Raw genomic sequence first — 25038 nt, 5'->3', positions numbered from 1 at the left:
GAAAGAGGAGTGCTCTAAGAGGGGAAGGGCTGAGAAGATGGATTTTTGGAGGAGAGGCAGGTCCTTGGAGAGAAGGTGCATTTGGGGGAAATTGGGGCAGAGGTGTTCCCATCTCTGGGGCCTGAAAAGAGCACAGTCAGGAAGCTGCGTGGCAAGAGCCGGGGAGGGGGGTTGGGGGGGAGATGGGGTGAGGCAGGAAGGAGCAAGGTTCCCACAGGCCTCCCCTTGTCCCCAGCAGCCCCTCCCCCAGGGACCTGCTCCACAGTGAGCTGACCAAGCCCCTGGAAAGCAGAGAGCGAGCCTGTCCCACTGCAGCGCATGACTGAGAAAGCGCTGCTCACAGTCCTTGGGAGCCAGCGGACAGTTCTTCCGGGATTCATTTGGGAACCGGTGGAAGGGTCTAGGCACCCAGGGCTCAAGCATGAGACAGCCCTGCTTGGCGGCCCCGTGTGCGGGTCATACGCCAACAGTGCCCCCACTTATCCACACAGTCTCACATCCTGCTTGGGCCCCCCTCTGATGTCTGGTCTAGACCGTCAAGGACCATGATGACCGCCCCCTGGTTTCACCTCCAAAGAGGCTGCATTCTTGGAGACTGCAGTCCTGGCCTGCCAGGGGCAGGAAAACCCAACCGGGCCGATTAAGGGGAAGACAAACGGGACTGCTGGTAACTCACATGCCCCTCCTCAGTGTAGCTCCTTGGGGACAGTCTTCCTCACCCCGTGGTGGAGCAGCGCCTGCTGCACAGGGACGCGGCGAGGATCGAAAGAGTTAATACTCAGACCCTAGCACGGTGCCTATGGAGTCAAGAGTTGATACGAGTTAACTGTAATTATAATTATATAAACATGTTGAAAAGCAGCAGGCGAGGAGGTGGAGGGGACCACAGTTGGTCTACAGCAGAGCTTCTCGAGTGTGGGCAGTGAATTCCAGGAGCCCGGCTGTGGTAGGAGTGGGAGGCTGTGTTCCAGAGAGCGTTCCTGGGGCTGTGATGGGGCTGGTGAGCACCCCTAGCCTAGGAGAGACCTCCAGGTGTGAGCTGATGGGTCCAGGGCCTCAGGCAAGCTGGCTCGCACAGGGAGGGCGCTCCATTTCCGCCAGCCTTGTGATAGGCCCTGCTCCTTCTGTTTTGAGAGAAGAGCCCCAAATCACCTCCCTAGAGGACAACTGTTGGAGACTGAGGGTGGCCCTGATGAACCCAGGTATACCCCACCGTCCCTGTGGGAACCTGCACAATGGGCCTTGCTCTGAGACTCTGATAGAGGAGACAAGGGGACCGTGCCTAGCTGGCTTTTGCTGAATTTGAACAATTAAACTTCAGGAGTGAACACACGATAAGATCAGTGGAGCAGACATGTTGATGTAGAATTTCTTTTAAGAAAGCTAATCAGCAGGAGGAGGAAAAAAGGTCCTCATTCCTATAAACTGAGAAGAGCCGCTGGGGAGAGGGGGACAACGACATATTCACTACCGTCTTATTAAAGATTACCTTATGGGAGGGGACCTTTCTTGAAACTTTGACAGAGAATCTGGAAATATCACCTAATTGACAAGAAACACAGAATTAACTACAAAGACACTATAGAGCCTGTTTATTGCATAACTAGCAGGCACAAATTCCAAAACGATTTTACAACGCTTACAGGGTTGTACAATAATTACAGGAATAGAATGTACAATACACAGAAGTACAGAATAATGGGTGACATGGATAAAAAACATTTGAACGAAAGGCATTTCATTTTTCCTATGCAGCATTTTCTTTTGTAAAAACGGGTGCTGAACTTCACGGGGACAAGAAGGAACATTCTATGACTGGAGAGCTCACAGCTGCTGTGGATAGACACACGCTAGTCTCCCTCTTGGTTCTGCAGCTTCAATCACTGGAGGAATGGGGTAACAGCTCCTGAGGTGTGCGTCTATGGTTCCAATCGTATGAAATGATGTGTTTGATCTTTGGGCCCGATTCCCTTTTCTTTGGCAAATAAGCACTATTTGCGTTCCGAGGCAGAGGAGGTCTTCAGCTAACGGAGCTGCAAGGCAGAGCTGTCTCCTTCGGCAAGTGTCAGTTTCATAAAGTGCACATCTGTCCTATCAGCTTGTGTGTGTGTGGGCAGGGGGGAGATTTGAGAACTAAGAGTAAAAAAGGACGCCAGAGAGCGCGAGCATTAGTGCAAAGGCTATGGAACACATGTGCAAAGGTAGTGAATGGCCATTGAGACAAGGTGCGATTTGCCAACAGGACTGGGTCTTGGAAGAGACTAAGGAAATGTGCAGGGCACTGCAGGGAGGCGTGTCACTCTACCCAGAACTCTTCTGCAGCGCCGGCACTGTGGGTTCCCAGAGCAAACATCTGTGGTACTCATAACCGGAGATGCTCTCTGGTCCCCACTCCTTGACATTCTCTAGGGGCGCAGAGGCAAGGTCCTCTATCACCCGCCCTCGAGTGTTCCAGCAAAGATGCCGCTACACGCTGTCCCCTGCACCACCATCACCCCCTCACCCCCCAGCAGACAACTCATTACTTAGAAGCCTGTCTTCCCTGGGAGGCTGAGGCACCAAAACTCAGGATGCCCACTGGGCTTTTCCCAAGGCCCCCACATGGGCCCAACACGAGGGCAAGTGTTTGCAAGAAAGAGGGACAGCTAAGTATGTGCAGCATGCAGGAAAGGCTACCAGATGGGGCTTAAACTTAATTTAAGGTAGAAGGCATCCCCTCAGCATCCAACAGGAACATGGCACTTAGGATTGTGCAGACAAGCGGATGAGTCTTTTGGAGATGTGGACCCTTTCCCTATGCTACTCAGCGTAGCAAAATCTGGCAAAAGCATCCACACAGCAGGACTTAGTAAACCAAACACCATCAGAGTGCTTCCTTCACGACAGCATCCGGTCAAGCTATAAAGATGTTTTGTGAGTCAAACAGTTCTGTGAAAATACAGGCTTATTTAGCATGTATTCAGGCAACTGTGATTACTTTGACTTCTTCACGTGTATGAATGAGCACTAAGGGACAGAATATATGGGTTAGATGAGGACTACCAGCAACTTAACACAGGGTAGGGTTAACTTCACCCACATGTGTGCTACGAGAATGTTTCATCACCAACGTTTATAACAGAGAAATGGCACAAAAAAATCCGTATTTCTGGGGTCTCTTAAAAAAAAAAGCTCTGCCAATCCCGGGCCCACTTTTCCACAGGGTGGCCTGAGTGGGGCTGGGAGGCCACTGTCTCTACTGGGCAGGCCACTGTTCCCCCAATGGCCCACTTCATTCATCTCCATCAGTGCTGCCTGGCCCCTCGGGTCTAGGTCAGTGTCTGAGCCACTCACAAAACTGTTGCAAGAACCGAGGACAGGAATATGCTGTAGCCTTCAGAACAAGAACGTTTTAGTTTAAAAACCAATGTCAGTATGTTCCAGAACTTAAACCTATACTTTCGTAGCTTTGGGATAGCTGGAAGTCAGCTAGAGCACACTCTCTGAGGAATTTGTGAAAGATGAGGTCTAATTTCTAAGTACCAGTGAGGTAATGGAGGAGAAAAAAACTCAGATGATTGTATAAACCTTACCTTATAAGACGTCCTTAAAGGTGATGAGATGTGCCAAATAGGCTGTGTGAGGAAGCTTTAAGTGGTTAGAGTACAGAGTTCTGGGAAAGAGATACATTACCATGTCAGGAAGTAGAGGACTTCTCTTCCCACGGTTTACGGCAGTGATATCTGAATGGGGTGGCACAAAATTAGCTATGGCTTGTGGGACGTGGCTCCTCTTTGCCACATTTGGAATGACACATCTGGTTTCCTGTGGGAAGGCAGAGCGCTGAGCCACGTGTGACAATGTGGCAGCACTCCTACCTGGACAGGGCCAAATGACACGTGACATGGGGGATGAGTGCTTATCTGGCATCACAGAGACCTTAGGATGATAATAAAATAGAGACAGAAGATCCAGACAGAAACATCAAATATAAAAACATCTAACAGAACAGTTAAAAGAAATGGAACAGTACATTGTTTCCTTCCAAAAGAGACTGTTATACTACTTTTAGAGAGGGCAAAAGTCCTTTTTCTACATCCATGTTTGGAGACACCCCAAACTTACAGATTCTCGCACTAGGGCTGGAAAATTACTGCACAATGCTTTGTAGGGAAGAGATGAGGTGGATTTTTTTTTTTTTTTTTAAACCCAACTCTCTCCAGAAAACGTTTCACTAAAAATCTCATTTATAGTTTTAACCCTAGACAGGCAGTTTTAAAGGGATGGAAAAGTTCTAACAAACTTGAAACAATGAAACTATGCTTTTGGATGACTATGACCATCAACTCAACAACAATCACTGGCAGCACAATAGAACATCAGAGAGGAAACTGGCAAACAGGCACAAAATAAGGCAAGTGGGTTAAATTAATAGTCAAAAATTTGTTAGAAAACATGCAAAAATAATACTGAGTTTTTAAAAAAGTTTTAAACTTTCATTAAATGTTTCTGTAAAAACTGGCAGGATTCCATGTCTCAATTTGCAAGTGGACTTTAAAAAGCCTAGAAAATACAAGGGCCGGCACTGGGCTCTTCAGTTGTTGTTCTCTTTGGTGGTGATGGTGACCAGCTGCTTGGCGGCCTTGGCAATGTCATATGCACACTGGATGACCTGCTGTGTGACCAGCTGGATGTCCGTGGGCGGGCCGGGGTCCCCGGGGAGGGTCTTCTTGCACTCTGACTGGAGTCGGTAGGCACTGGATGTCAGCAGGCGCAGGGAAGTCCTCACCGTGTCAGACTTGGGTTTCTGAACAGAAGAACACAGTCGCCTGCCATGAGCTGCACAGTGGACACCCATTCTTGCAAGGACAGCTCGAGCTGTTCGTCATGCACTTTCTCAGTGGCGGTGCTGGGGACATGGCAAGCTGTGTGGCCCACAGTGTCAGAGATGCCCAAGTGCTCGGACTCAAAGGTCAAAGTGTACGCAGTGTCATTTTAGTAAGACAACCTATTCTTAGGTGGTTTTTGAAAAACCTACCCGGGTGATATATTCCAGATACAATTTTAATCTATGAATGCTTTGCCTTTTAGCACTGGGTTCAGACATTCCTATTTATTAAAACCAATATTCCTAGGGTGCCTCCGTGGCTCAGTCAGTTAAGCGTCTGACTCTTGGTTTCAGCTCAGGGCACAGTCTCATGGGTTCTGGGACCAAGCCCCAAGTCAGGCTCCATGCTCAGTGAGGAGTCTTTTGAGATTCTCTCCCTCTGCCCCACCTCCCACTCACACACACATGCACATGCATACACCCTCTCTCAAACAAATCTTTAAAAAAACAAAAAAACCCCACCAATATTCATGTAGGACAAAATGATTTCCATGTCCTCTAGGACTGATTGCATACTTAAAACTCGTGCTATGGAAAGGTTAACATAACATCACGGGTTCTAAAAAAATTTCTTTAAGTTCATTTAAAAGGATCTGAACCAAGTAAGTAGGAAGTGACTTACTTTGGGGAATAATGCTGCCATTTCGGTAACAGCTACATGTATCCTTTCTGAGCAGGGGATATAGCTGCAAGAATATTGAAGAGGTTATTGAAAGACAGCAAAAGTACAAAGTACTTCAGAGATGAAGAGTACTCAGGGTCAGAATGTGCTTCATTTATATTTCCCCAAGGAAGGGGCTGAGGCTGCCGCCAGCCAACTGCAGAAACCATGCCAACATGAGCAGGGTTCCCATCCCTTCCAGAAAGTTCATTCAATCTGCTATAAACAGCTCCAGGTAGCCAACACACAGACTACCCAGGGAAAGGTACAGATGGCCCGTCTATGATGCTTGTCACACCTCTTACAGCGGGTCATTTGGTTCTTACATGCTTCATCTTTTTCATTTCTTCAGAGAGAAACAAGGATTTCCATGCAAAGGCCACAGAACTTAAAAATAAAGGACTGAAAAAAAAATCCTTAGAATTAGAATTAGAGCTTACACCTCAACACCCACATGTTGGTTAAAACTGATAAACACCTCTAAAATCCATCTATTCAAAAGCATCTCAACTGTTGGAGAATCGAAACCTTTACTTTGGGTAAAGAGAAAACACTGAGGTGTACTCTTGAACTTGATCAGACACTTACCCGCTTTCTCATGAAGCTGCCATGACTTTGCTTGTAATAAAGGGCTATGAGCATAGCCAGCACTTTCTCGGCTCGCTTGATGAGCTCTAAAAAGACCGAGCACATTGACTCTGCCTGTCTTCATCCTTTCCTCCAGGCCACCTGGCCTCCTAAGGGTCCCCTAGATGACAGTCGAGAGCTGAGGCTTTATGAGCACTGACAGAGTGCCAGCTCTGTTCCCATTTTTCAAAAGAGGAAACGGAGGCCAGGAGAAGCAGAGAACATGTCCAAGGTCCCACAGATGGTTGAGAGAAAGCTGAGCACAAACTTGGCCAGCTAGCCCCTGAGCCTGGGCCCCTCACCACCACACCACAGGCCTCTCCTGCTATCAGAGACACAACAGAGTCATGCCTTTCTTTAGAGCAGGCTTCTTTCCATTCATGACTGGTGACTCTGACTTCTTAGGTGATGAGAAGTACAGGAATGGAGACTTAGGCTTCACTTAGGCTTCTTAGTCTTGGCATTGTGGTGTGTAGCATATGGGGCTGGTTTCTTTCACCTTCAAAATAGTAGGCTTCCACCCTGGGTAGTACATGTTATCAAGATGGGATTGAATGACAGTTCTTAGCTAGTGTGCTGCCACCAGGTCTGGGTTCTGGTTCTGGAACAAATGACCCACAGAGCCCAGGAAGGGCTAGGAGAAAAGCTCATTAGCAGCCTGTTTGTGGCGTGCTAGGAAATATGATGTGAATATGTGGGTGTGGCCTTCCACAATCACCAATGTAGCTGTGTTTTAAAATTTCCAAGACAGGGAACGAAATCCCGTTCAGTATCCAGCCTAAGCCCTTAAAGTCCTCGAATTAAAGTTGGCTTCTGCTTAAAGACTGTCCCAATAAGTAACCTCTACTTCATCTTTGTATGAAATCTAGTCTCAAAACTATTTTAATTAAGACTACATTTTAGTTACATTATTACATTTCAAGGAACTGGTTTATATTATCCTAAAATACCTTCGAACAGGCAATCCTGACTTTTACCTTTGTGAGCAAGTAGAACCTTAATCCACAGAGTAACAAAAAAGCCAAGGCAGAAGGAGTCCCTTCACTAGTATATGAACTGGCAACAACCCATCTGGTCACACACACACTCAGAGAAAAAAGGCTGTGTCTACAGCAACCACTGTCTCAACCATAAATCTTGCGTGAACCAATATGTCTATTAATAACACATTAACAGAGAATCAACCGGAGAATTTTTTACTTAGAATTTTCATTTTGACCCAGAAATGTAATTCAACCTTCTCCCTGCTACACAGAGGCAAATTTTCCTAAGGACACCTCCCCAAAACTCACTCAGTACAAAACAGTTTAGGAAGTCCTCAATGAGACACAAAAGAAAGCACATACAGATTAATGAGAAAGTTAACCTCCTCTTGCTCGGGGAGTTCATGTCCACAACTTTAAGCTGTTATATTTCCTCAAAAAAAGCTTCTGTACATAATACGTAGTACTCCTGAGTTGTGTAATCATGCATGTGTGTGTATGAGAGAGAGACAGAGACAGGCAGGGAATGGGGCTGGAGGTCCAGGGGAGAGACCAGGTTGAGGGAAAGTCAGGGGCTGTGGGCAGCTTGCCTGGCTCAAGGGACCAGGGCAATGCATCTGTGTGAGCTGCTGGTCTACTTAGGATGAGCATAAGCGACAGATGAACAGGAGGGGAAAACAAGAGGAAAAGGCATGGGTTTAATCAGTATAATGCAAAGTTCTAAATGAAAGTGCCTTGCATTTGTAAGTAACCACAGAAATTAACAGAATGTTGATCAGTTCATAAAATATAAATTCTCTAGATCAATTCTGATTTAAACTAAAAGAGTGAACTAATGATTAAACTCTGCATCATTCTCTCATGGTATTTTATTTACTTATTTTTTTTCCTTTCCTGGTATTTAAAAAAAAAATCAGATCATAATGTTTTTTGAATGGATTTGCACATCTTAAAAAAAAAAAAAGGAAAAACCAGCACCGTATTATGGTCTTTGAGGCCAGAAATGGCCTCCAGGCAGATCTTTCTGACAGCCGCCAAAGAGAACAATGCAACGTAAACGTATCTTTGTTTGAAATACAAGCATGGCACTTCTGAACTGGAGTAAGCAAAAACCAAAGCCTGTCATCAACTGGCGGGAGAGCCCTGGGGGGGCGGTGTCATCTTGGTACTGGGAGTTGTTTAAAGACTGCCCTTCGGAACGCTGTGACACATCTTGCTTTATGCAGTGAGCTCATGAAGGCACTTGCTGCCAAGCACCTGCAGCCTGTGAGGCTTTGTGGGGAGGGGGGTGGGGGGGTGGGGACAGAGAGGCTGCCTGGGAAGGAGGGGGAGACGAATAGCCACGTAATTCTCATGGAAGGAGGCTGACCAATAGCCTTCCTTTTTTCCTCTGAGGATCCTCCAGCATCTCTCCTGCTCCCCTAGACACTGTCCACTCCTCTCCCACTAAGGGGAAGCAGGGACACTGGGGGAAGTCAGAGCTGTATGGACAAAGGGCAAGGGGAGAGAAGAGGAATCTAGCCTGGTGGTGCTGAGGACACAGAGAAGGCAGAAGATGCTGGTGCAGCTTTGTGAGGAATAAGAGAACAGGGAGGGCCACGGAGGAGCGGTATAGCGTTCCTTGAACAAGTTCTGTTAGTGCACTGCATGCGAAGGAGCTCCTCACGAGAGCACCACGCTCTGCTGACCCACGGGCAACAATGAGATCGGGCAACAATGAGATCGTTCTGGGGTTTTGACTGACCTCTGCTGCTTTCATAAACTCAGCGGGTAGGGGTCACATAGTTCATGAGTATCTGCATGGGGTTAGCCACATGAACCCAGGCAGCCCCCCAGAACAGTTAACAACTCACCAGAAGTTCTCAGGGAACAAAAGGATGAACTAGAATAAGAGCTAGTCCTTTCTTCACCATAAGAAAGAACTCTACAGGATGTGGTTCTGCTCAGAGGAAGAAGACTCTTATTTCAGGAGCATAGAATTATTTGGGTGTCGAGTAGATCAACTTTTATTTGTAAACCACTTTGTTTTCTAGATGTTTACACATGCGTGCGCACACGCACACATATACCTGCATGCCAGGCAGACCTAAGAAATCAAATGTCAGGACACCTTTTATGTCAGCGAACTCTGCTCTAGCTAGGGAAACCACAGGGAGCACAAGGGCTGGATGAGTCAACTCTGAGCTCTAAGGTAGCTTCCTTCTTTCCTCTCGCCATCCAGCACCAGCAATATTACTAACCCTAAATATACTGCAATTCTATTTCTAGAGGCATCAGTTTCCAGAGCAGTTCATAAGAACATGGAAAATGCCATGTAAGGAAAACAAACAAACAAACAAACAAACAAGGGCAGCCCTGGTGGCGAAGCGGTTTAGCGCCGCCTGCAGCCCAGGGCATGATCCTGGAGACCCTCTGTATGATGCCTGCTTCTCCCTCTGCCTGTGTCTCTGCCTTTCTCTCTCTCTGACTCTATGAATAAATAAATAAAATCTTAAAAACAAACAAATAAAAAAAAACCCTGAAATTTACAAATTTGTTCTTAGGCCTGTTATGCAAACCTGAAATTAAAACAAACAAACAAACAAACAAAACAACAACAAAAAAACCACAAAAAAAAAAAAAAAAAAACCACAAAAACTTAAAAAAATAAGCATACTGAAAAAAATCCTTTAGAACTGAGCAACATCTCTTCCACAGCAGGTATATTTTTCCAGGCAGGATTTTCTTTTTTTTTTTTAAAGATTTAATTATTTCTTTATTCAGAGAGAGCGAAAGAGAGGCAGAGACACAGGCAGAGAAGCAGGCTCCATGAAGGGAGCCCGACGCGGGACTCGATCCCGGGTCTCCAGGATCACACCCCGGGCTGCACGCGGCGCTAAACCGCTGTGCCACCAGGGCTGCCCATCCAGGCAGGATTTTCAAACCCCCTTACCTGTCATGTTTATTTTCTTGAGCGGCTCTTAAGAGCTCCTGTATGTTTTTGGTGATCTGTTCAGTTTTCCGGATGACGTCTTCCGTGCTGGGGAGGATGGGGCTGGGGGCAGTGTGGGGTTCCACTGTGTCTGGTACTGAGCCATCGCCTTGCCACACCATACTCCTCTGCCTTCCCTTTCTGCTTGACCTGTGACCATCAAAGAAGTGGCTAAATGTGACAAGTGCTCATTAGCTGCTTCTCTGCTTCTAGGAGCTAGTGCATGTGTATTTGCTGAGTGCCTGAGCTGGCTGCTTCTGTGGTTTCCTTTATCCTCTCTGGCAGGAGACTCACAGTGAGGCTGTTTCCTCAACAGGCAGCCACAGCTCACATGGTGGCTGCTTCATGCTACCATAGGGCTGGAAATTATGACTCTTGGAGAAAGAGTAAAGACGCGGAAAGGGAGCAGACAAGTGGAACAGCAAGGATGTGTTGTTATAAAGCCCTCCCTATGCCAGCTCATCCCCTGGGGTACAAATGTAGAATGTGACCTCATGTTAACTTAAAAGTATTGATTTTTAAGCACATTATAGCTACTCAGAGATGTGTGTAATAGGCTGGTAAAAGAAAACCAGGCCTCTGGGGTAATAATAGGTTAGGAGGTTAAACTATGAACTTATGCCTCCATGTTTTATAACCTTATAGGTCTGAAAATAGAGAGAAGGCACATGTGGGATAAAGTGCATCTCCTGATGCTAGGTCTTGGGTTCGAGAGCCCACCCCAGGGCAGTCCTCTTGTACCCTGTGTCATCTGGGTCCGTGTCATTGGGTGTATTATCGTAGTCACTTTCAGGCGTGCTGTTCTGCTTTTCTAGCCTGGAGGCCTGCAAGAGATAAAGGCAACACCTGTTAGTTTTAAGCATAAAACATCTGGGAGCCTTGCCTAGGAACTGTTACCTATTGGGCTACATGGCCTTCAGGCCCCAATCTCACTTGGGACAGAAGCCAGCCCTTTATTGAAAATTTAGTAAAAAATTTAGTAAAAGTTGACTCATAGATCCAGAAATGATTTCTCTCCCTCTTGGCACCATTTTCCTCTTAGCTCAGTGGCAACTCCATAAACAGCTCCTTGGTATAAATTAACGCAGACATGTGAGGCAACACACCCGTATTTAGTTCTCTAAGGAATATGGAGTTTAACTATAATATAATGCACACAGGCCAGCACTTATATGCCCACAGACCTTCAGTGCTGGAAGCCAGCGGCAGATTATCTAGTCTAATATCAGATGAAAACTGAAGGTCCATAAGAGCTGGCGGACAAAGCCAAGGTCACAGAGTCAGGAGAAAATCAGCACCATGAACCTAGGTCCTGTCTCCTACATTCTCCAGTATTCTGTGCCTGATGCCCTGAGGACTGTCACTGCTCAAAACATTTAGGGCTCTCTAAGAACTGCACGCAGAAACAGTTTGTATGAGCCACATGAAAAAAAATCCAGTATTATTAATTTATTGCTGCATGTTGTTTGTGAACCAAAATGGAGTAACCTAGCTTGACCCTTGGTTTCCAACCACTTTTATGTTTCCTAAAACATCTAACCTTTAGGATATAAATACTTGATGCAATTGTGGATATTAAAAATGAGACACAGATTCAAAAGAGGAATACTAAAAATGTTTTGGGCAAATGTCTGCATGGTGAAGCATAGGGTCTTCCAGGGTAGCCAAATTTGAAGGGGACCACATTCCCTTGAAGGGGACTATGTTAGTTCTGGAGTGTTTAATAAAAATGATTTTCCCTCAATATTATTTTATCCACAATGCTTTGGGAATTTCTTTATTTAGTACATAAGTCAGCAGAAGGTGATTCAAAACCTAACCAGAGGAACACCTGGGTGGCTCAGAGGTTTAGTGTCTGCCTTTGGCCCAGGGCGTGATCCTGGAGTTCTGGGATTGAGTCCTGGGATCCCTAGAAGGAGCCTGCTTCTCCCTCTGCCTATGTCTCTGCCTTTCTCTCTCTGGGTCTCTCATGAATAAAACAAAATCTTAAAAAAAAAAAAAAAAAAAAAAAGGTGCTTGCTGGGCTCCTAAAATTCAATGTGAACTCATGCTTTACCCAATCAAATTCATCTGGCAAATGATTTAAAGTGTTGGCTTGGAGCCATGCAGGGAGTCTGTAAAACTAAGTTCTATAAAATCTACTACAACTTTCTGGATCCCTGTGTTTACATCTCCTACCAGTAAGCAGTCTGCTTCACCAGCTGCCTTATTTTGACCTGGCTTTATGAATCCATCAGTCGATTACTGGACACTAGAAGTGAAGCTTGAAGAGCAAAGCTAGGCACTGTACCCTATGCAGGGAACAGGGAAACCAGGCTCTTCTAAAGGTGATCTTAAAAAAAAAAAACCTCTCCCCAAACAAAAATACCCCATCTTACCTTTCACAGGAAATGCTTAATCTTTACATTTCTTTTCCTCTAGTTTTTATATTTACATGCACATACATTATGGATGAGTATTTGTATGTGCATGTGTATGTGCACAGGTACACACAGACATGCACATACAAAAAGGAAACATAAAAAACTTGTATTTAAATAATTATTCTAGAAAATTCATCCAGAGCTGCTCCAGTGGAAAAAATCTAGAAAACAGAATTAAACCCAGAAAATCTCACATTTTTATAATCAATCTTTTTGCTTTCCTTGAGGTAAATGTAGTAATTACAAATCAAATGCATTACCCCACAATGATCGAAAGTACCAGGTTTCATTTAAACATTTTAGAAGAGTAACAACTCATATATCTAATAAGTACTCAGGAAATGTTCCTTAAGCACAGAAAACAACTATAGCAATGGCCATCCAGAAAATCAGTTACTTACAGTCTTTCATCGTTGCCAACAAAAACATAGCACAGGATTTCAAATTAGCCAGCATTTAATCTTATGAAAATTATTGTAAACATGCAGAGCTAGGATCAAGACCTATTAGTTAATGTGCTGCTTGCTCTCTGAAAGCTGTTAATAGAAAAGTTACTTTATAGCTGGTGCTGGTTCAGTTTACTGAATAGATTTGCAGTATTCTCTGAATACAGACATACCATAAAAGCCTAAACTCATGATGAAGCTGTCAGGAATAATCAAGATTATCAGTTTAAATGATGTAACTGTTAATCTTGTATAAAACTGTCTCAGCAAGCAGTCCTTGAAAGGATTCTCAAAACTACCAACGTAGGTTTTTTTTTTTTTTTTTAAACAAATTTCACAGTGGGAAAAAGAGGTTTACTTGATTCTTATTAACAAAATTTCAAATGAGCTGTTTCATTTCTACTTAACTGTCCCTTAGTTTAACTGAAAAAATTATAATAAAAACACTACAGTTCAATTTCAGAATTGTTCAGAAGACTAAGTATCATACATCAAGAATTCCTTTTAATAGACTACCTCCAAGTGCAGAAGAGAACCCCCAGAGGGCCTTGATGGGCCATATGGCACCAGTAGTGGAGAAGTATGACTCTGTCATTCTTACTGATGTGGAGGGAATGGAAAAAAGCCCAGTGCAAACTCCATCCACAGCCACCTTTCCTCCTCTTGAGTTGGTTACACTATCCTTCCATTAAAGAGTGTGCCATGACCTGAATGCAGGTCTTCGAAGCCTGTACATGCTCCTTACTCCTTTTCAGCTTGACATCATGCACTCCTCATGCAGGAAAGGATTTTTTTTTTTTTTTAAAGTAGGCTCCATGCCCAACATGGGCCCAACATGTGGGGCCTGAACTCATAATCCTGAGATCAAGACCTGAGCTGAGATCAAGAGTTGGACACTTAACCAACTGAGCCAGCCAGGCCCCCAGGAAAGGACTTTTTTAAACTGACAGTGCCGGGGATCCCTGGGTGGCGCAGCGGTTTGGCGCCTGCCTTTGGCCCAGGGCGCGATCCTGGAGACCCGGGATCGAATCCCACATCGGGCTCCCGGTGCATGGAGCCTGCTTCTCCCTCTGCCTGTGTCTCTGCCTCTCTCTCTCTCACTGTGTGCCTATCATAAATAAATTAAAAAAATGTTTAAAAAAAAAAAATAAATAAACTGACAGTGCCTTTGGGAGCAGGAATGTCATCTAAGTCCCTAGGACCCTCTGACTTACCAAAAGGTTGGGTATAGAGGAAGTGCTTAATAAATACTGCTGTCTGCCTACTCTAAAAGGGGCTTGCTTACCTCAATCACGTATTGTTATAGAGAATGTAAATTATATATCAGCAAGCTGGATTTGACCAATTCATTAAATGAACAGCTTTATAGTAACAGCCACCTACACCTCCAATGCTGCCATGTGTTGCAATTTGATACGGGACACAGGTACCACAAAACTGGAGTGTGTCAGGTATGGCATCGACATCAAAAATGTCAACAGGCAGAAAAATAAAAAATAATAAAGCATGATGTCTTAGTGTTTCAGTTAGCCCAAAAAGACTAGTGTTAATCTGATATCTGAATAAATTTAACACATTTGCTCTATTACAATATTTAACCAGCAGCCAGCTAATTTTTTGATTGTTTAAAAAGACAGTATGCTCCAAATAAATGTTAAAGGGTGAATTGCAAACTTTGTTAAGTAGTAAGTGAAACTGAGCAATGTGGGGTTAGATAAGAGGGAGACTGCCTCCTACAGACACGCATGGATGTGTGTGTGCGTGTGCGCGTGTGTGCCTGCATGCTGCTGTGCTGAGACACCTGGGGGAAGCGCTGCCTCATGCGGGACAGAAAGGCAGTTAGTGGAGGGACAGGAGGACCAGGAGAAGCACAAAGCGCCCAGGAGCACTGCCCCTCCTCCAGAGAGCAGACCGTCAGAGTGTACTTAACCCTTCGGGCGCTTTCGTCCCTCGACCAGGAAAGTGTGGAGGGGAAGGAAGGCAGAGATGAAGAGGAGGTCACAAGCGCACTCCTCCCGATCTGGAAGGGGAAAAAAAAAACACACACTCGGGAAAATACAAAACAAACCAAAAAACCCCCGCCACCTATCCTGGATTCAGCCCGGAGTTTCCCAGTAAAAGAATCCTAAAAAGCAACTCACTATGTGAGATCAATGCTGAAATTTCTGTGACAGGCAGGCTCACTGCCATGCTAGCTGATGACAGGACCTCAGAAATGGTTACTCCTTTAGTGAGATGCCTCCCAGAAATTACTTGGAATTTATAAAGCTACTTTTCCATATGAGAAAAGATAACACCTATGAGAATTTAATTTTGTAATAGTTTTTTTTTTTTTAATGGATGGCTTTAAACGAATACTTGTTTTTTAATCAGGATATACTTGAAATGAGAAACTATATGAATGGTTCGGTTGGTAAAGGTTATCAATCTACTTTTCGGTATCGATACAGAACTTCAGCAATAAAATGACATTACATTCTAAATGTTCCTAAAATAAAAAAGTATACTGTGAAAGTTGACAAAATTGCTTTTCTTAACTTTTGTTTTCAGTTATACAAAAGTAAGATTTTTAAGTTAGTTCAATGGCATTTCCATTACATCAAATATATCAGATCAATTGCCTTAGAATGTTTTAGCCCAAACAACTTATAAAAGTTGAAGTAACGGACCCCCAACTACAGTATAACAACGCTGAAATTTTACTGCACTGAAGCCTGACAAAATTAAACTAAGGTTTAATTTACTAGACCAAATCCTTTACTCTGCATTTACTCTGAGAGTTTTTTGGAAACTTCTATAAAATTTGACTGAAGAAATAACAACTTTCACGTTTATAAAAGATAAATACTACTCTCTGAAAAAACATGAGTTCCACATGTAACATTTTGTCAAAACATGGGTATTTAAAATAAATTAATCCAAAAGAAATATAACATTTGAAAATCTCAATACCATACTTATCCCATTGTAAAACAAGATGGTTAGCAGCCTGTTACAGAATACAATCTTTGGCACAAAATACTTGTAAAATCGGTACAGAAGTTTTAACATTTCCCTTTTATGAAATGACAGAGCAACATTTTCTCCATGAAGAGGAGGAGGGAGATGCAGAAGCTAAGCAGGCAGGCTGACCACACATGGAGAGGCTAGAGGCTTCTAGACCTACCCTGCATGCCCAGGCTGCAGACACCGCCTGCTTCACTAGGAGTGGCAGAGAAGCCACCCTGAATTCTAATGGCTCAATTTCACAGAGGGGCACCTACCTGTCTATCTCAAAGAAGAAAGTACTTCTTTTTGCTGGTCACTTTTACCATTTGTTTTTGTTTTTAGAAATGGGGGAAAAAGACTGCTACAAAAAAAGTTCCAGTACTGGCTGTCTGGGAAAGATATTATGGATATGAGGGAGAAAAGGGGAGGGGAGCTGAACAAAAGCCAGAATCCTGAACTTTGCTGGAAAGCTTTCAGCTAATGGCCCTATCTGCTTATGGAAATGTAAATATCTGTTGACATGTTAATACAGCAAACACAGGAGAACTCTTCTAGCCCAATTTTGCAAAGCAAGAGACATGGGAATCTGCAGGTTCCGAAGAGGGAATACAGGAGGTCAGGCTGGACAAAGGGTGAATAGCAGAAGCGCCAGTGGTGTTACTTACGTGCGTGGGGAAAGGCTGGAGTCTTGTCCTGCTCTCTTCAGGGTGGTTCACTTCTCCCATTGGGAGATATGGTTTCTGACCTGATCCCGTCTCGTACATGGACATGGGCCTACTGCCCCGGGCAGACGGACGTCGCTTTAAGGAAGAGTGGTTGGAAGTGTCTGTGTACTCAGAACCAGTTTGCACCTGATATATATTGGTTGTGGCCTGTTTCCTGAGGTTCGAATTTTCACTCTGGAGTGTTTGAAGCTGAAAGAAATGTTTGGCAGTGGGACGGTGTTTTTCTATAGCAAGCAGAAAAAGCAAACACCAAGTAAACGCATACAACTACCAGCTTTAAACAGTAAGAACAGTAACAGCTAGCTGGGTTGAAAGTTACAGGTAACTACAAACAAGAACCTACTTTCCTAGCATGAGTGACACGCAATCAATTCACTTCATCGCTCAAGCAAATTAAACAGCTTGATTTCTCATTGCAGAAAAGTTACAGTTTGGGTTTTTAAAAAACGAAATGTTTAACCACTGAAAAACTGGTCAGAGTGGGCCTGGGAAATGTTTGCAGGCGAGCTGGACTCTGGATTCTTCTAATGCCGTTTCAGCAAGAGCTTGAGATCATGAAGCTATCGCTTCCTGAAAATCTAACCTGCTTTTCAAATGAGCCCTAAGCCATTTGCAAATGCCAAAAATGCCAGCAGACACCATGGAAGCAGCACAAAGATAACCAGAGTTGCTTTGCAAAGCAAGAAAGACAGTGAAGTTCAGCTTATGAAAAATCAGATGGGCTACTGCTTCCCAAAAAGCCAACAAGAAAAATCATGATCAACAAATTTTTATTACAGAATACTCTTAATATTCCAAACAATTTAGCACTTCTTAAAAAAGAGAGGGGGTCAAATCATGGTAAGTTTGCTATATTAACATATCATGAAGAAAACTGGAGGCCTATCGAGCTATGTTAACATCTTCATCTGAACGCTCCACGTGGCACGCTTGCTTCCCTCTGGTGATTGGTCAGCTTTCAGCCAGGGCTGGAATATTTGGCCTCTCTCTCTCCTTTGGCTTTGTCACCCAAAAATGCAACCTCGGCGGTGTCAGCTTTAAACACTCTAATCTGCCTGGTACCACCCTATTTTAGTTAGAGGCTGTCACTTGGAGACCCTGATTGCTCTTTCCATTCCTCACATGCAGGCTGCTTCATGGTGTTTGATGAGTTAGCGTTAAGGGATCAGCAAGGAATCATGTTACTCCTTAGCGTTTGGCATGTGAAACACAATTAACTGAGTCCCGTTTGCACAATGTCCTTCCCCTCTGGTGCTCCTCCATCTTCCATGACATTTTATAAGCTGGGTGTGGTGTAAGTTCAGCTGTCTACTCTTTGACAGAGACTGTAAACTCTGACCAAATTCCCCACCAGGGGCAAGGCTTAAGTCCATAAACAAATGTATTTGCACCAGAAGATCATTACTTTTTCAATAGCAAACCCATTCAGTGTTAGGAGTTACTTTCAATTTTTATTTAGAAAGCACCGATCTGTGAATAGTACACCAATAGTGGCTGCTCCTCTTCATTAATTAGCATCTTTTCCAAGCAACTGTTAAATATGAAAGATCAGATACAAATCATGCTACTTTGTCAACTATATACACACACAAACTTTAACCTAACTTTGAAATAAAACCAACACATCTTTGCAAAATAAGCAAATTCTACATAGTTTATGGTAATAGAGCCAATTTTTTGTGACAGTTTGACTGATACAGCCTATGCCACAAAAATACCCTCATTTCTGTTTTTTCCAAGTATGATCCACTAAGGAATGAGAGCGTGCTTCTACACCACAAAGGCTTACAGGGTATAACTTCTGTCTATAACTCATTTTCCAAAGAACAGCTGCAAAGTGACAAGCAGCCACTGAAAATTCCTACATTCCAGGATAGAGACAAGCATAAGGTGCCTGTCAAACTATTTATTAGGGAGTCCATACCCAAAATGAAAGGGACACAATCCAGAGAGTGAGGAGAAGTGGTACATGCTCCCTCAATGAACGACTAGAGTATCTGGTCACGTGCTTGTCTATGTAAAAACCTTCTCAGAGTTTTAAAAAAAAATGCCTTGAAATCTGAAACTTAATTTTAATACTTGTCATACCTCTAAAACATCCAGTGTGGATTTTACTTGAATGTGTTTTGATGAGCACAAGTTCCTTGTATCAATTCTAAAATATTCTAGTCCTCCTATTTAGAGATATGTCCTAGAATAAATTTGGGTGATGCTAGTCTTAATAAGAATCAGACTACATTTCTTTGTTTGAAAGGAGTGTTAAAAGGAAATGAGAAGTTACAGATAATTCAATTGCTCCAGAAATCAAAAGCATTTCTAAGAATTGAGATAATCCATGAGCAAAGGCAAATAATTTCACTCTACATTTCTTAAGGCTCAAAACATTTGCTTTTCAGAGATATGAGGTTATCTCTGACAATTTCTACAAATGCTAAGGGAGCATTAGAGCAAAAAAAAAAAAAAAAAGTGATGCTTAGCAGACTGATTTACACTGGCAAAGTCAGCATGTTTCAGAAAAAGTCACCTCAACAAATTAGTTCAATTAATGGGGACAAACTGCCATTCATTAAGCAAAAGATATTTCAGAAAAGACAGAAGAAGAGTAAGCCCTGTATGACACAGCTAAAGGGCTTTTGGTCTGCCCTGTTCACAGCTGCACACTGGCCCTAGATGGGGTCAGACTGGCCCAGAACAAGGAGTTGATAAATGTTAATCTGGTTGATCTTTAGGTAGTATTTTAAGTTTGGAGACATTTATCTAAAAAAAAAAAAAAAAAAAAAAAAAGATCTAGAACTCTATAGCAAAAGAATCCTACCTAGACCAAGCCCCGGGCGAGAGTGCACTGCAGTGTCCTCCCCTGACAGGCAGAGGGGACAGATCTCCTTCCTTCCTTGGACATTATTGGGAAGGACCCAGCCACAAAGGGAGTGCACCTTGTCCTCTGTTCTTGATAATGATTCTGAAACATTATTCTTCAAATGGCAGAATTAAGACACAGATACATACTTCGTTTTGTTTCTTAGGGAAGTATACAAAATCTCATTTTGGAGAGAACTGGATGACAGGCACAGCCTTCTCATAAAGACTTACATACATAATCGCCCTCTTAAGCATATTCCTTGCTGCTATTAGCTATACTCCTTTTAGGGATTAGCTTATTCATATATTTCTGACTCTCCCAAAAGGCAGCAAATGAGAAAATGCGGGGCAAACGAGATTGTCTCTTACTAGTGTACAGCTCTCACTAGTGCAAACAAAAATGTTTTCTTATATTCATGGAGCCTCTACTCTGTGATGGGCCCTGCTCTAGGCTCTGAAGACATCATAAATTAGTAAGTACTGGTGAAAAACAGGGGGGTTGTGGGACAGAGCTGCCAGAGCTGGGTGGGTTAACAACTGAGAATACGAGCGAGCAGGGATGGCACCCCCTGCATGCAGCGCTGATAAACACAGACACCTGCCCATGGCTTTTATCTGCTCTGACTTCCTGGTGTGATTCTTTAGAATGAGCAGTAGGAAGACACGCATCCATGGAAGGGCATCTAGATTCCCAGGAAGCATGGAGTAGTGCAAGGGCGGCTGCAGCTGATATAAACACTTACTGGGCTGTTACATGTCAACTGCTTGGGAAACTCACTCTGGATTTATTTCTAATCAAAAACACTTTGTCTGAAATATTCAAATACATACTACTTCTAAAAAGACAGGTTGGCCCAAAGGTTTTTATGTTTGTTTACAATAACTGCTTTTCTCCCCTTTGCCCACCAGCATTGTGCCTGGGATTCTTCCTTATACTATGAAGTTAAAGAGTCAATCATCCTGGCATTTATTAACGTGTTACCTTTTTCTGCATAATTCTCAGCTCGTCACTCAAGTTGTTATTCACCTTCATTAGCTGCTGTATCTTGGCCTCAGAAGCCACTAGAGCGTTTTTGACCTCCATAAATTCCTGCACAGTGACTGGTCCATCTGATAAATCTGAATCTAGACTCTAAAAATAAATTGGGGAAAATGTTCACAATCTGAGATGATGATAACATTCAAGACTCACAGCTAAAGAATTTCAAATTCTGACCATGCCAGCTGGACTGCAAAGTTAATCAAACCAAATCAAGGCTTCTGGGAGGAACGCAAAAATAAAACATAAAGGTAGGGTTACTATAATATTTGAAAAATATCAGAGTCAAGATTTTCTGAGAACAGGGAGTGCAGTCAGTAAATCTAGTCTGATGAGGACTCTCAGTGCATTTGTCTTGTTTTGCCTGTCTTTCTCTTGCTCATTCCTTTTTCTTTTTAAAAAATTCGTTCTTTCAGTAATTCCTTCATTCCAGCTATTCGTAGTGAGCATCAGGCAGTATTCTAGGGACTCAGGATACATAAAAAACGAAAACAAAGATTCTAGCTTCCATGGTGTTTGCACCCCAGCAGAGTGGGAAAGGACAAAATAAAAATAAGTGACTACACAGTATGACAACAGATGACAAGTGCTGTGGAAAACAGAGAAAATGGAGCAGGGTGAGGGGCTGGGGAGAGAAGGGGTGAAGGTGGGTGCCTTTTAATTAGACAGGTGGGATAAGCCTTGGTAGGTGAGACATGAGTAGCAGCCGGAAGGACATTAGTCCAGTGGCTGTCTGGAGGAGGAACGTTCCAGTCAGCAGCAAAGCTTAGCTAGAAGGAGAGGGTATGCAAGGCAGAGAGGAGGCGGCCAATTGGTAGGATCCTGTCATGATTTTGGCTTTCGCTCTGACTGAATTCAGTGCTTCTGAGAACACTGGGCAGGGGTGTATCAGATGCGACAAGTGACTTTTGCTGTCCCCTTCACATTCCCTGTGTCTGTTCATGGCACTACCTTTCTCACAGTTGTGTGAGCTGGACAACTTTGGACACATCTTCTGTAAGTTTACCTCACTGCCTCAAACATTCGAAGTTATTGTTGAGATCTGTCTATCTGTCTTCCTATTTGTCCATTCTCAAATGTTTGCTGAGCTCCTCTGTGGGTCAGGTCTGGGGCGAGGTCCTGGAGACTTAGCAGTGGGTGGGCCAGCAGGCCTCCACTGCCTTCTCCTTGGGCCCACACTCATTCTGCTACTGTACTTCTCTTCTGTCTGGACCCTCTCTGCATAGGCTCCAGTATGGCCTCTTCAGCAGTACCCCAACTGGGCTTCCTTCTTCTGCCCTCTGACCCAGCAAGAATAGTCCTCCCAAAAGAGAGGAACCAAAATTGCTGACCACTGCCCTCCTGCTCCGCCTCAGAGCTTCCTAGACACTACATTGTCTGCCAAGGTGTAGACTCTTCAGTCCGGTGGCATGATCCTCCAGGTGTGACACCTGCTCTGTGCTTTGAGTCTCACCCCTTTTAGGCTGTCTCTACATGTGAGCGCGTTCTGCTAGATGCTCTCTTTCATCTTCTCTTTGCTTAGACTACCCTCCCTGCCTCTCCACTTACCTAATCCCATGCATCTTTTAAGGTACATATGAACAGACATTCCACATACACGGCCTCCCCTGACACTTGTCCTCGTCAACAGGCTGGGTCTCCTCTCACATCCCCACCCCTGGCTTCTAGTTGTGTTTCTTATGACATTATCACTTTGTACTTCCGACTGCAGTTCTCTTTCCTACTAGGCAGGGAGAGCCTCACAGGAAAGGAACTAGGCTTCAAGAGAGTATGATCCAGAGAAGTCACTGGGTAAACATTTGTTGAAGGAATAAAACACATCAGCCCCTCCTCACAAGTTTTATAAAACCACGGTTGGGGCAGGGCTGTGATTCAGCAATAAATTTAGGGACACAGGATCCCCTATTTTAAAAGGATTTACCTTGCTGGCCCAAGCTAGTAGTAAACCTCACTTTACCCCCAGAGCACCTTTCACAGTGATTTACAAATAAGGTGATTTTGCAAGAGGAATGATTCCAAAAAGAAACATATTCTCCCCTTCTATGTGCAATGTGTCACCTCACCTTCTGCCTGTTTGCTTTGCTTGCAGTAGCTTCCAGATCCGTGTCTTCATCTGAGGCCACACTGTCATAGTCTGGCTGGTCATTGTCTTGACTCTCAATGCTGTGCTGGTTACTGATCGTTTTCAGTATCAGCTCCACATTGTCTATCAATAGAAGCAAATAACTTTTCTTCAGGCTTAAAAAAAACTTTTCCCCCCAAAATTCACTGGGAGGATTTTTGGGTTTAGCCATTCAAAGACTAAGAGAAAAATGACAGAAATAGCAATGTTATATTCATACCAATGTAAGAATCACACAGCAAGTCATCAACCAGACAGAGGACCTACTATCAATCACAGAGGCATTTCAGCATCCCTTTGGGCCACTCACCAAATATGGGCAAATTAATTAGGTGGTTTATGGAAGTGCTGCTCAAGTTGAGAAGGCAGGTTCCCAAGGGGACAGAGTGTAGTTCCAAACCAGGGAACTAAAGCCATAACGAATGTAAGATTAACTGTGATTCAACTGTAACTATAACTTGTTTACAAGGTAACGTTACTGAAAGGAGGCTGTTAAAATGGAGCCTAGGAACTTGGTGCTCATAGAACAGGCATACTGGCACTTATTCGGCTGACTACCAGAGAGAAAGGAAAAAATAGAACAACCCACTGGACACACACCTATGTAGACCATACAGGGGAGCAGGGATGATTCCATAGGCTCTAACACATTTTGAATAAAAGATTTCACAAATTATCCAAGTCTGTCCAACTTCCTCTCTGAGGCAACTCACTCAAGTTGATCTCTGATTTCCAATATTGTTTCTGGATATTTTGATGGGTAATATCTGGGTGATAAATTATGGCTACTCAAAATGAATTTTAATTTTTCAAATTAATATCTAAAATACATGTATCATCGGATTTACAGAATATTCAATACAGAAAATCTGAAACTAATGGTAATCAACCATAGCCATTGATTTATTTTGTGCTATACCTTTCCAGTCTTTTCCCTAAACATATACAAATAAAGAGTCCATTTCATTACCTGCATTGATATGGTTATAAAATTGCTGTGGAGACTGATTTAGCAAATCTTGAACCATTATCCTGAGAGGAAACACGGGGGTAGGTTCCTACCAGCCTCTGCTTATAACATTTTTGTCAACCGATCAGCACATAACCTTACTGTTCAGACATTAATTTTTTAAAAAAGATTTATTTGAGAGATAGAGAGTGAGAAAGCAAAAGAGCCTAAGTAGGGAAAGGGGCAGAGGGAGAGAGTCTTTCAAGCAGACTGAAGCAGGACTCAACTCCAGGACCCTGGGATCACAACCTGAGCTGAAGGCAGCCACTTAATCAACTGAGCCACCCAGTGTCCCAACACTGAAATATTTATAATTCATCAGGGCTCACAAAGATAAACTTTTCATGACAACTGCTTTAAGTAACTTATAATTTTAAATTTAATACTTGTGCCAAGTTAGAAGGCCAGAGGATCAAGTACTTAAGCACCTTGCAAGAGTTACCTTTAGAACCAGAAAGAGGACTGCCTTGCTGTCTCCTCTTGGCGTCACTGAGAATGTCGATGACCAGTGTGGCAAACTCATGGGCGTTAAACCGAGCTAGTTTCTGTCTGCCCTGAGAGTGAGAAAATAATTGGAAATATTCCTCAGTGTGAAAATATACATGTGGATATTCACATAAGACCAGTCACACTATTGTTAGACTTGAGCAAGGCTCCCAAGCAAAGCCTCCCAAGTATGATCAAAGCACCACTGTAGCCTAGGGAAGGCACACATCAATGTTTTCCCTGCACACAGTTTAGAGCCATCTATATTAAGAGATCTCAATAATGCCTTGCACATTTATTTTTGTGAACAAAACCAAAATGTTTTTAGTTGATGCTTTTTTCCCCATTATCAATTCAGTTTTGAAGTAGACCCAGTTATGAAAAATTAATTTGGAAGAAAAATTTAAAATTTCAAGAAAAAGTGATAGCTTAGATGCTGGGACTTCATCATCATATACAGCCAGTAGTCAGTAAAAATCGAAAGGTCTTCCCAATTTACACAACTTTTCTCCTCCTAACAGAGGCTTAGGTTGTTTTTAATGCTCTATTATTTTATACAGTACTTTGATGAAAATCACTATGCGTAAATCTTTGTTATTTTTATTTTATTAGCATATATTCCTAAATAAGGATTACCTGTGAGGAAAGGATGGACTTAATTTTGAAACTTTTAAAATCAGTTAACAAATTGCTTTTCTGAAGTCTATAGCAATGTAAGCTCTTAACTATAGCATAAGAAAAAGTCCATTTTGCTATATCTTTACCAGCTTGGAGTATCCTTTATTACATTCTTTATTAATTTGATTGATGCAATTTTCATTAATGCCTTTAG

General features: G+C 43.2%; 1 protein-coding gene across 16 annotated transcripts in view; it reads right to left on the bottom strand.

The window, feature by feature from the left end:
- Window positions 1–1577: 1577 nt before the first annotated feature.
- GIT2 (GIT ArfGAP 2) overlaps window positions 1578–25038 on the bottom strand; it is a 47437-nt gene continuing 23976 nt past the window's right edge. For 4 of the 16 annotated variants that reach the window (XM_025474244.3, XM_025474245.3, XM_035706349.2 and 1 more), the window contains exons 12-20: window positions 24163–24274; window positions 22653–22795; window positions 20533–20682; window positions 16632–16880; window positions 14909–14998; window positions 10851–10933; window positions 10071–10259; window positions 5490–5553; window positions 1578–4786 (exon numbers count right to left, since the gene is read on the bottom strand). In XM_025474244.3, the coding sequence (XP_025330029.1) occupies window positions 4574–4786; window positions 5490–5553; window positions 10071–10259; window positions 10851–10933; window positions 14909–14998; window positions 16632–16880; window positions 20533–20682; window positions 22653–22795; window positions 24163–24274 (1293 nt within the window). In that variant the 3' untranslated portion in view covers window positions 1578–4573. Of the gene's footprint in view, window positions 4787–5489; window positions 5554–10070; window positions 10260–10850; window positions 10934–14908; window positions 14999–16631; window positions 16881–17444; window positions 18223–20532; window positions 20683–22652; window positions 22796–24162; window positions 24275–25038 lie in introns of those variants that run through there. The other 12 variants (XM_035706347.2, XM_049101930.1, XM_035706348.2 and 9 more) reach the window with 10 other exon arrangements.

This window comes from Canis lupus, chromosome 26 (assembly GCF_003254725.2).
Source record: "Canis lupus dingo isolate Sandy chromosome 26, ASM325472v2, whole genome shotgun sequence".
Taxonomy (NCBI): Eukaryota; Metazoa; Chordata; class Mammalia; order Carnivora; family Canidae; genus Canis; species Canis lupus.
This window is presented reverse-complemented; position numbering and strand designations above follow the sequence as displayed.